The 12,076-nt window shown below is 46.0% G+C and overlaps 1 protein-coding gene across 43 annotated transcripts in view; it reads right to left on the bottom strand.

The window, feature by feature from the left end:
- The window catches only part of WIPF2 (WAS/WASL interacting protein family member 2), a 60,960-nt gene extending 58,493 nt beyond the window's left edge, over positions 1 to 2,467 (bottom strand). For 5 of the 43 annotated variants that reach the window (XM_058284212.2, XM_058284207.2, XM_058284186.2 and 2 more), the window contains exons 1-3: positions 2,221 to 2,388; positions 1,292 to 1,414; positions 98 to 210 (exon numbers count right to left, since the gene is read on the bottom strand). Coding sequence is in view for 8 of the 43 variants with exons in the window: in XM_058284220.2 (XP_058140203.1) it covers positions 98 to 106 (9 nt within the window). In the remaining 35 variants the exon portion in view is untranslated. Of the gene's footprint in view, positions 1 to 97; positions 211 to 999; positions 1,040 to 1,291; positions 1,415 to 1,924; positions 2,151 to 2,207 lie in introns of those variants that run through there. The other 38 variants (XM_071210651.1, XM_058284217.2, XM_071210649.1 and 35 more) reach the window with 29 other exon arrangements.
- Positions 2,468 to 12,076: the final 9,609 nt, after the last annotated feature.

Here is a 12,076-nt window from a genome sequence, read left to right as displayed (position 1 = left end):
CTCTGAGCCTCCATAATTTATCCCAAAATTGTCTTAAAAAAAAAAAAAAAATACACTGTAGGTTGAATTGACAGCATAATATTAAGCAGGGTTTTACCTCAAGCATATGGACTTCATAGCCTCCAGTTCATCCTGGGAGTTAGTATGAAGACTATGGTCTGCTGAAACAGCTTGAACCAGCAGCCCATGAATTTCAGAATTACTTCAGAGCTATAGGAAAACAGACCCAAGTATGCCAGGTCACCTTCCGAATCAGACAGTATAAGGAGTCAAAGAACATCTGACAATTTTCTCTTCATTAGGAACATTAGGAACAAGGACTCCTCTCTCTTCCCTTCTTAACACCCATCAGTAAAATCTGAGAACCCCACTGTTCAGGACACCTTCCACCCTCCCTTGCATTTCACCTTTGTGCTGACATCACATAACTAATCAGTACAAACTAGGGTAAACACTACTCTGATTATCAAGCTTGAGGCAAACTAGAAACTGCCCCCTTCTTACTTAAGCAAATCCACGTCAGACCTCTCAGAAATACCAAGACTTTTCAGGAACACTTCTAAACTAAACAAGCTCACCTATGGGCAAAGTATTTAGAGTATTATGCCCAAAGAAAAGAAAAAACGGTCAAGATTTCAAAGAATTAACAATAAAGAAGTTAACTGTCCACAAGTGTATGGGGTCCCTCTGACAATGATGTGAAATTAAAAGGCCCAACTGTCTAAAATACTATTTTTCCCTCAAAAGGTTCATGAAGAAAGTCAGTGCTCGTCAGGAGTGAAATACTCTGACAGTTAAAAAATAAAACCCTGCATTCTCCCACAGTCCCTATCTACCAACCTCTTTCATCTCCAACTCTAACTTCCCCATCTTCATCTTGATGGAATCAGTATGACGCAACATAATACAAAATTTTGACTACTAAAAGTTGTTGTTAAGAAAGTTAAAAAAAAAAAATGGACAGGGGAGTGGATGTAGCTCAAGTGGTTGAACACCTACTTCCCAAGTGCAAGGTCCCGGCTTCGTTCCCAGGTACCTCCTAAAAATAAACGACAAAAAAACTGGACATGCATCAGGTCAAAAAACAATTCTTCCTCGGCACATAAAAATGCAGCATAGGCTGAGAAGAAGAAACTGAGAAAGTGTATCAATATTTCAATTCTATTATCAGACATCACGTCTTTGCAACCACTTTAAAGATCCCACTTGGTTAACACACGTTTTAGGGCAGGGAGGCACCAGACCTATATTTCAAAGGGGATAAAATGAGATTCTTAGTTTAATGATTTACCTCAGAGTTACTCAGTAAATCAACAGATGGTCTTAGGAACAGTCCTTATTTCCAGAGGTTCTCTTCTGGTTTGTAAAAGGCGTTGAGAATCCCCCAAAACAGTAAGTTATTCAGAAACCAAACCTGTAAAGCAAAAATAACACCAAGAAAAAAGAAGGTGGGCCCTGGGAAAGGCCAAAGCAGTAACAGGCCGTTCAAATCCCTTTGAAAATATAAATTCCAGTACACACCGGCTGCTTCGAGATCCTCACCCTAATATGCTTTTAAGAATTTTCCTTCCTGATCCACAACTCAACCACACACACTGTCCACGTTAACACTTTTAAGACTGCCATCTTCCCTCACTTCACACCATTCCAACACGAACCCTCAACTCGAGATGCTTCCGTGCACATCTCAACCTTTAGTTCAATTCTGATTCTCTAACAACCAACGCTCTCAAGATTCTCTCTACCGTAAGCATCCTCCCAACCGGGGGGGGGGTTCACGCAACTCAACTCCCAAAATGTCACACCGGCTTCCTCACCCAGAGAGCATTCTGGTAATTACCTGCTCCCAACAGGTCCTCCCTCCCCATCTCCCTTTTTGCGCACGGTTACCTCATTCTTCATCCTGAATTCCCGTCTGACTCACCTTACCCAACCCTTCAAGATCCCTTATAATATGTCTCTCAATAACCTTCCTCTCCATTTTCACTGTCCGCGCTCGCTCCAAACCAATACTCGACCACTCCTCCTTAGGCTCCCCACGCCCCCTCTCCTCCAGGTTCTGCACATCCAGCCACAAGTTCCCCTCCCTCGGACCCCGCCTCCGGACCCCTCTCCCCTCAGGCCCCTCCTCCAGGTCCGGGTCTCCTCAAGCCCCGCCCCAGCCCCCCACCTCCCGGCTCCCCCTCCCACTCAGGTTCGCGGGTCACCTCAGCGACGGACCCAGCCGCCCCGGCCTCTTTCGGACGTGTCCGTAGCTGCTCCGGGAGCGAATTCTCCACCACTCGGCTCCGGCTTCGCCCGGTACCGCTCGCTCTCCCCCCACCCCGCCCCTCAGCAAGCTCTCTTTCTCACCGCCGCCGCCCCTTTTGCCAACCCGGAAATGGATCTGCTCCCACCTTCCCCAGCGTCCGCGAACAAAATGGAGGCGGGGGAAAGAAGAGGAGGGAGCAGAGAGCGGAGACAGGCTAAACGCATGCGTCCTTAAAAGCCCGCCCCCGGCCGCGCACGTAAAGACGGAAACGGTCGGACCCGTCGCCATCTTAGGAAGGTCGCAAGAAACTTGCTTACCTGCTAAAAGCAGGCTTTGCAACTTCGGTTGTAGTTGGAATCACCTAGGAAGCCTTAAATAAATTCTGATGCCTGGATTTCAATCCCAAAGATTCTGATTTAATTGGTCTTGAGTGCGGCCTAGGCATGGGACTGTTAAAATTCCACAGGTGATTCTACCGTGTTGACAAGGTGGAGAACCACTGTGCTTAGGAGAGCCTTTCTTGAGTATACCTCCTTTTCGTCTTAATTCTAATGCACCACGACCTCAACCCCTTCATAAATGTCCTTTCCTAATCCTGAGTTAATGAAGAATCCGCCCCAGCCAACCTTGCACAGGGCCTGTAATCAAGCTCCGGTTGTCGTGGCAACAGAAAGGCACGGTGCTGCTAACGAGCTCAGCCTCCAGAACCAAACACCCATCTACTCCTTTGCTGGCCGAGGGCTTCCCAGCGTCCACGGCTGAGGGATGATGTTACCGACTTCTCCAGCTGTGTGAGCCAGGGAGAGGAATGCTGTGCCCTCCCTAGTGGCGCTGCTTTCTCTGTCCCCACTGACCGAGGATCTCTCCTTAGTCTAGCCACAAAAGCGCTTTCCACTGCAACCAAAATCATTGTCTTGTACCTTCAAAATGCCCTTCTTCCGGTCTCTCCATCATCCTTCTTAGCGCCGTATCCTAAGAGGACAGGATTAAGTCTTAAGCCCCACTCCTTACTAGCTGTGTGGCCTTGGGCCTCAGCTAACCTATCTATAAAACGGGGCTAATAGTGCCTGCCCCATCTGTCTCATAGGGTTGTTGGAAGTCACAAATCAGATAATGAATAGGAAAACACTTGATAAACCATAGTTGTTATTGTTATTTTCCTTCTCTTCTGCCAGGAGTAGTGTTAGGCACCACCCACTAGTAAAGTGAATGTCACAAGTGTTCCTGAGTATCTCTTGTGGGTCAGGCACTGGGCTTGGCAACAGGAGATGGACACAGAGGTCTAAGAGCCTCTGCCCTCGGGGAATTCACTGCGTGGTGGTGGCCTGGCATGTAAACAGCTATCTGAGATTTAAGTCAGCCAGTGATTAGTGCCATGGGGATGTTTGTACTGCGGACCTCAGACAAGGGAGTGATTAACTCCTGCCTAAAGAGTGGAGATTTTGTAAACAGTTTTGAACTGGGCCTTAGAGGATGAGGAGATTTTATGACTAATCAGAGAAGGCAGGGAACACATTCCAGGCACAGAGTTCAGGTATGTAGTCCTGCATGCCTAAAGGTGGGGTGATTGAGCCAGTGAGACAGAGGGTCTTAACTCTTCAGCCTTACGTTCTACCTGTCCCATCCTTGCTCACTACACGCTATGCGGACCTGCTTTATATCACAATGCACTAAGCCATTCCCACCTCAAGGCTTTTATGCTGGCTGTTCTCTCCACCTCTTCCTTATATCTTAGGCCTCAGCTATATGTGCCCTCCTCCGGGGGCATTCCCTACCTACCATAATTAATGAGAGCCCTCTACTCTCTAGAACATTACTCTATGACAAGATTCTGCTTGTCTTCTCTTTAGGAGATACCAGGAACCAAACCTGGGACTGTCCGTGTGGGAGGGAGGCGTTCAGTCACTTCAGCCACTTCCACTCCCTGCTTTGTTGTGTCTCTCATTGTGTTTACTCTTTGTGTCTCCTCATTGCGTCATCTTGTTGTGTCAGCTTGACTTGGATTGGGTCAGCTCACTGTCTTGTACATCTTCTCTAGGAGGCACCGGGAACTGAATCCAGGACCTCCCATGTGGTAGGCGGATGCCCAAATGCTTGAGCCACATCTGCTTCCCCACAAAGACTTTAGAGGCAGGGCTGCCTGTCTGCAGAGTCCAAGGCTTTGAAGCTTGGTTCTTTCCAGTCCTTGAATAGGGTGAATTCTTGGGCAAGTTATTCAACATTTACTGGCCTCAGGCGCCTCATCAGCAAAAGGGAGATAAATTTAAATGAAATGCAGGGAACCAGACTTGGCCCAATGGATAGGGCATCCGTCTACCACATGGAGGGTCCACGGTCCATGGAGGGTCCCTGGGCCTCCTTGACCCGTGTGGAGCTGGCCCATGCACAGTGCTGATGTGCAAGGAGTGCCCTGCCACGCAAGGAATGCCCTGTCATGCAAGGAGTGCCCTGCCACACAGGGGTGCCCCCCGCTCAGGGGAGCCCCACGCGCAAGAAGTGCACCCCATAAGGAGAGCTGCCCAACGAGAAAGAAAATGCAGCCTGCTCAAGAATGGTGCCGCACACACGGAGAACTGATGCAGCAAGATGACTCAACAAAAAGAAACACACATTCCTGTGCGGCTGATAACAGAAGCAGACAAAGAAGAACATGCAGAAAATGGACACAGAGAACAGACAACTGGGGGTGGGAGGGGAGAGAAATGAATGAAAGAAAGAATGAATGAATGAATGAAGTGCACTGGAAGCACTTACACAAGGAAAGTATTTATTCATGTTAGCCAGGATCATTATTAGGGTATCAGTAGTGGGGATGGAGAGAAGGAATTCTAGAGCTATTTAAGAGATGGGATGTGGGGACTGAAATGAGGAAGGAGCCTAAGATGATTCCAAGTTTCTGACTTGAATTCCTGTGTAGAGGTGATGCTAACACTTAGCTGGAGAGAGTCGAGGAAAAAGAGTAGGGACTGGGGCAGCAAATGAGCCTGAGAAGATTGGTGGGACTTCCAAGAAGAGAAATCCAGTAGGCCACTAATGTTTGGGTCTGGAACTTAGGGTAGCAATCCTAGAGATTTGGGAATCATAAACCATGGTAGGTATTCACTAAAGATGACCCCCAGGGAAGTGGATGTAGCTCAAGCAATTGGGCTCCTGTCTACCACGTGGAAGGTCCCTGGTTCGGTTCCTGGTGTCTCCTAAAGAAACAAGGAAGATGAACGGACACAGCAAGTGCAAACAATGAGGGGGTGGAGAGAAATTAATTAAACTTTTAAAAAGGGGAAAAAAAAGACAATTACTTAAAAAAAATTTTCCCCAACAAACGAGGACTCCTGGTATTCATTAAATCTGGACTGGCCTGTGACTCCCTTTAGCCATTGGAATACAACATAAATGATGGTGCATGAGGTTCAGACCTAAGCCTTAAGAAGACCTGGAAGTTTCTACTTTTGTGCTTTTGAGACCCCCTAAATTCCCATGTAAGAAATTAGCTGCTCTGCACAGAGAACACCTGGATTGAGAGGCCCTGAGCCTACATGGACAGAAAGAGAGGTCCAGCCACCCCAGCGTACCAGCTGTTCCTGCTAGGGCACCAGGCATGAGAGTGAGCCATCTTGGACATTCCAGCTGTAGTCACCTTCTGAATGCAGCCACATAAGAGACCCCAGTGGGATCAGCCCAGTGGTTGAGCCACAGTCAACCCATAGAATCTTTTTCTTAAATTTTTTTTATTTTTTGTCTTTATTTTTTTAATGTTACATTCAAAAAATATGAGGTCCCCATATACCCTTCACCCCTCTCACCCCACTCCTCCCCCCATAACAACAACCTCCTCCATCATCATGAGACATTCATTGCCTTGGTGAATACATATGTGAGCACTGCTGCACCTCATGGTCAATGGTCCCACCATAGCCCACACTCTCCCACAGCCCACCCAGTGGGCCATGGGAGGACATACAATGTCCGGTAACTGTCCCCACAGCACCACCCAGGACAACTCCAAGTCCCAAAAATGCCCCCACATCACATCTCTTCTTCCCACTCCCTACCCCCAGCAGCCACCATGGCCACTGTCTCCACACCAATGCCACATCTTCCTCGATTACTAATCACAATAGTTCATGAATAGAATATCAGTAAGTCACTCTAATCCATACTCTATTCCTCCATCCTGTGGATCTTGGAATGGTTGTGTCCAACTCATAGAATCTTGAGAAATTATAAAATGGTTGTTGCTTTCAGCCACTACTTTTGAAATTTTTATGCCACAGTAGATCCCAAAACAGAAATAGAACAATGAAACCAAAGCTCAGGCTTATAGCGGGGAGAGAAGAGGGCTTAGGAAGGCCACATGCAGGGACCAGGCTGAGGGAGAAGGCGGGCAAAGGAGACTGAGAAGGAGGGAACCAAGCGAAATCCTGAGAGTCTAGCATCCTGGAAGCAGCAATGAGTGTTCAGGAAGGAAGAATGGTCAGAAATATCAAAATACCGGCAAGAGGAACAGTAAGGTAAATGTCCAGTGGATTTGGTAACATGAGAGTCCGGTGATTTGACAAGAGCAGTTTTAGTGAGCCTTGAGGACAGAAGCCAGACTGCATTGGGTTGAAGAATGAAAGGGAAACACAAAATATAGTTTATTTCATCACTAAAAAGTTTGTTCCTTTTTCACCTGGGGCAGTTCACGTAAGGCAAAAATATTAAATAGGTTTAATATGTTGTCTAACTTTGCTTTATATCAAAACTAATTCTTACAAGTTTTCATTTTAAACCTCAAAACAGGTCATTAATAATTTCATGTTTATGACCTAATTGTAATTCTTTTACTAATAAAAACTAATGAAAAAGGATCCTTTATCAAGCTGATGACTAGACCTACCTTTACTTTTCCTGCAGTATATGAAGAAGTATTATACCATAGTATTAAAAGATGTGTAATATTTTATTGATAAATCTATCCTTTAAAAGGAATATATTTGAGGATGTCATCCTTTCAATGTGAATCATGTAAATGTTGATGAGATGCACTGTTTATTATACATTTAGTATTTTAAGAGATTCACTTAGTTGCCTTTTTGCCCACAAATATTATGTAGTCTATTTACATTTGTTTAAAAAAAAAACAGTAAAAGAGAAACATTAGTGGATGTTGTCTCCCCACCTGTATTTATTGGTGTTAATTCAACTGCTTTGCGAGGTGCAAAGCTGTACTATCAGAATAAAAGTGCATGTGTAGAGAAGCGAGTTTGGCCTCCGTCTACCACATGGTTCAAACCCAGGACCTCCTGACCCGTGTGATGGGCTGGCCCACGCGCAGCGCTGATGTGTGCAAGGAGTACTGTGCCACGCACAGTGTAGGGGAGCCCCACACTCAAGGAGTGCCCCCTGTAAGGAGAGCTGCCCAGCACGGAACAAACACAGCCCCGCCCAAGAGTGGCGCTGCACACACGGAGAGTTGACGTAGCAAGATGACACAACAAAATGAGACACAGATTCTGGGTGCCGCTGACACCAGCAGACACAGTAGAACATACAGCAAATGGACACAGAGAGCAGACAACATGGGGGGGAAAGGGGAGAGAAATAAATAAAAAATAAATCTTTTTTAAAAAGTGTATGTGTAAACTGTATGGGAACAAAAATTAGTAATAAACCCATTTTTGAAAGGGAGGGAGGGAAAAGAAAAGAAAAAGAAAAGAAAGAAAAGAAACCATAAGGCAGCAAAAACAAACTAGAGTTACACATGTTGACCTGGATGAAACTCACAGCATAGTATAGAGATGGGGGAGGGGACACTGGTTAAGAATACATTCAGGGGAAGTGGATGTGGCTCAGATAAGGCCTGCCTACCATATGGGAGGACCTGGGTTCAATCCCTGGGGCCTCCTGGTGAAAAAGAAAAAGAAGAAAAAGCATGACTGCGCAACAGCCAGTGCCCACGTGACAAGCCAAGTGCCCATGTGACGAGTCGAGTGCCCACACGGTGAGTGCCCAGGCGGTGAGCTAGTGCCCATGCGGTGAGCCAGCGCTTGCACAGCAAGCCAAGTGTTTGCACAGTGAGCCAGGGCCCGGACAAGTGAGTCACGCAGCAAGATGATGCTGTAACAGAAAAAAGAGAGAGACAGAGAAGAGTCAAGGTGAAGCACAGCAGAGACCAGGAACTGAGATGGCACAATTGACAGGGAACCTCTCTCCTCATCAGAGGTCCCCAAAGAGAAATAGATACAGAAGATCACATAGTGAATGGACACAGCAAAAACAGCAGGGTGAGGGAGGGGGAGGGAAAAAAATACATTCAGCATGGGATAGTTATTCTGTAAGTTTTAAAACATGCAAAATAAAAAGAACTCCTACAACCCAATAACAAAAAGACAAATAATCCAAAAATGGGCAAAGGGGGGGGGGGGCGGCACAGATGTATCTAAGTGTTTGAGCACCTGCCTCCCAGGTACAAGATCCTAGGTTCAATCTTGGATACCTCCTAAAAAAAGAAAAAATGGAGACCTGAGAGGGTTTAGCTACAGAATCAGGAGCCACAAGAGATGAAGAGACTGAAGATACCAGTTGTTCTCGGTCAAATATCCAACTTATGCTTGGGAATAGACCCTCTCGGCATCCAGGGGGCTTCAAGGATCCCCAGGAAATGCCCTATGCAGATCCATGGCCTTGGTGGTCTCCTCTTGTGGCCTGCCACCTTCTTGTACTATCTCCTTCCCATTCCCAAGAGGGGCGAGAAAGCAATCTTGGTAGTGACACCTAGTGGAATAAAAGGGGCACTGCCTGAATTCCTCACTCCTTCGCACACAGCCCATGGCTGTGGATGGGCATCTTGTAATACTGGTCTTCAGACCAATCCAACTTATTTTCACCCTTTTGTTCATTGCTAGGCCAGCCCAGGAGGTGCAATTTCTACTAAGTAAGCACTTCATCTGTCCCACAAAGTCCACAGTCCTTTTACCACCTCTTGTGTCTCCCCACAGAGGAGAGAGCAGTAGATCACAGGTGAGGCAGAGGAAGGAACCAGCAAAGGTAGCCCCCCCCCCAGTCACAGTCACAGCCTGGTGAGAGCAAGGTAGTCTTTTCTCAGCTATTCAAACTCTCGGCATTGTACAGAGGTTAAACTTGGGCTCTGGAGTCAGAATAACTGGGTTCAAATCCTGGTGCTGCCACTTGCTAGCTGCAAGACATAAGTCTGGGAACTTGGCCTCTCGGTGCTTCTGTCAAGAAATCTCTTGAGACCTCAATTTCTCATCTGGGAAGTGGAGTTGACAGGACCAACCTCATGGCTTTGTTGGAAAGATTCAATGGGAGAATGCATATAAAGCCAAACACAGCGAGCGACAAAGTACGCCCTCACAGATGTCAACTATTACCATATCTCCTGTATGGCAATTGACAAATGATGGGTCCAAAAATGGCCTGAGTCGGGGATGAGGGGACTAATTCATACCACTTCCTCTGACCTCCTGGGGTGGGGAGGGAACAAGGACCAAGCCCCCTCGATTGTCCTCAAAGGCATTGCATCCTTGAGGGTGTGGCCAGCATCCCCGGAGAAGGGCAGAAACTGTCCAGCCTCCATACTCCTGACTCCCCTCTTGACGAGCCTGGTAGAGCAGAGGCAGTTCTCAGTGCTGGGCAAGTATCCTCCATTCCTGAGCACCTCCCTATGCCTCACCTCCAACTTCCCTCTTCTACACTCTGGCCATCAAACCATATCCCTGCTTCAAGAGCCTGGTCATCTCTTCCAAAAAGTTTTTCCCTTCTTCTCCTTCCCATCCCCAGGCCAGAAGTGCAGCTCCTTGGCCTAATCCTACAGCATGTATCATCCTGTGTCTTGTCCAACTCTTATGACTCCTGTTTCAGCTCATCTAATCATTCATTCAACAAATATGTATCGAGTGTCTTCTCTGTGCCAGGGACTGTTCCAGGTCCTGGATAATGAACAAGGCAGGTTCATGGAGCTTTATATCCTGGTGGGGGAGAGAAACACTAAAGAAACACAAAAAGAAACATATGATGTATGTATGTAGTGAAGAGTGCTTAGAAGGAAATCAAGGAGGATAAGGGGATAGAGAGTGGGGTGAGGTGGGCACTTTTCAGCAGGGTGGTCAGAGAAAACTCGGAACAGCAAGGGTTAAATTTCTGAGACAAGAATGAGTGGCAGGCATTTTAGGGATAGTGATGTGGTCACTTTGGCTCAAGTAAAAGTAAGCCAGGGGAGACTGGCTGAATTTATAGCAAGGTATATTACATCCCTACCACAAAATGAACATACATACACACTTGTGTAACCACCACACAGATCAAGATACAGAACATTTCTATCATCCCAGAGGGCTCCTTCCTCTCCTTCCCAGCCAATCCTCCCTCCCACCCCATCAAGTAACCACTGTTTTGACTTATGTCTCCCTAGGTTAATTTTGCTTGTTCTTGAACTTCACTTTAATGGAATTATACAGTATGTGTCTGGCTCCTTTCAGTCAATATTTTCTCTTTGGGATTCCTTCATGCAATAGTTCTTTTTTATTTCTATGTGTTCCATTGTACGGCTGTACCACAATTTACTCACCCATTCACCTGTTGAAGGACATTTGTTGTTGTTTTTCAATTTACTTATCATTAATAGAGTGGCTATAATCCTTGTTGTAAGTGTCCTTTGGTGGACACAAGCACTGATTTCCTTTGGGTAAGACCTAGGAGTACAAAGTCTAGGCCATCAGTTAGGTGTCCATTTAGTTGCAGTAGATACACCAACCAGTTTTCCAAAGACGTTTGTATTACATCCCTAGAGCTGTGGTAACAGAAATACCACAAACTGGGTGACTTCAAGCAACAAAAATTTATTTGCTCACTGTTCTGGAGGCTAGAAGTCCAAAATCAAGCTGTCGGCAAGGTCCTTCTTGCCTCCTCTAGCTTCTGGAGTTTGCCGGCAGTCCTCGGCAGTCCTTGGCTTGCAGCTGTGTCATCCGGTCTCTGCCTCCGTCTTCACGTGGCCTTCTCCCTTGTGTGTCTCTGTGTCTCTTCTCCTCCTCTTATAAGGACACCAGTCATTGGATTTAGGGCCCACCCTAATTCAGTATAACTTCATCTTAACTTGATTACATCTGCAATTACTCTATTTCCAAATAAGGTAACATTTCAGTTACTGAGACTTCTACATAGCCTTTTAGGGGGACACCATTTAACTCATAACATGATTTTACCAAGTTACTCTGCCACCAGCAATGTAAAAAAACTTCCAGCTACTCTGTATTCTCAATGACACTTGGAATTGCCAATCTTTTTAATTTAAGTAATTTGTGATCTAAGTTTTTAAAAGGGTACCCTCTTGGAGTTCTTTGTATGGGTTTTGTATTATTGTTGTAAATGTCCTGTTAGTTTGAAAGTATTTCAAGATAAAAAAATTTAAAAAAAATTTTTTTAAATACTTTGACACAGCGTGGAGAACTATTTGATGGGGATTAAGGATGGAATGGCGAGAGGAAGCCAGGAGTCCAAGTCAGAGGCTGATGTAGTTATCCAGGGAGACACAAGGTGGTTTGGACAAGAATGGTAATAGAGGAGTCATAGAAAAGTGGACCAACTCAGGATTTGTTCTGGAATTGTAGCTGACAGGACTTGCCAATGAGATGAGTAAGGAATGGAAGAGAATGCCATCAAGGGGGAATCCTAGGTTTTTGCCTTGAAACACGAATGGAAGAGAGGACCATTTTCTGAGATGGGGAAGACTGAAGAACAGATGTGAGACATTTGTTGGTTGCATGAGAGCGCAGTAGGTAGTGGAATGTGCATGCCTTTTGTAAGGGACAGCTGGGTTAGGGTGCCAGC

Source organism: Dasypus novemcinctus, chromosome 21 (genome assembly GCF_030445035.2).
Source record: "Dasypus novemcinctus isolate mDasNov1 chromosome 21, mDasNov1.1.hap2, whole genome shotgun sequence".
Taxonomy (NCBI): Eukaryota; Metazoa; Chordata; class Mammalia; order Cingulata; family Dasypodidae; genus Dasypus; species Dasypus novemcinctus.
This window is presented reverse-complemented; position numbering and strand designations above follow the sequence as displayed.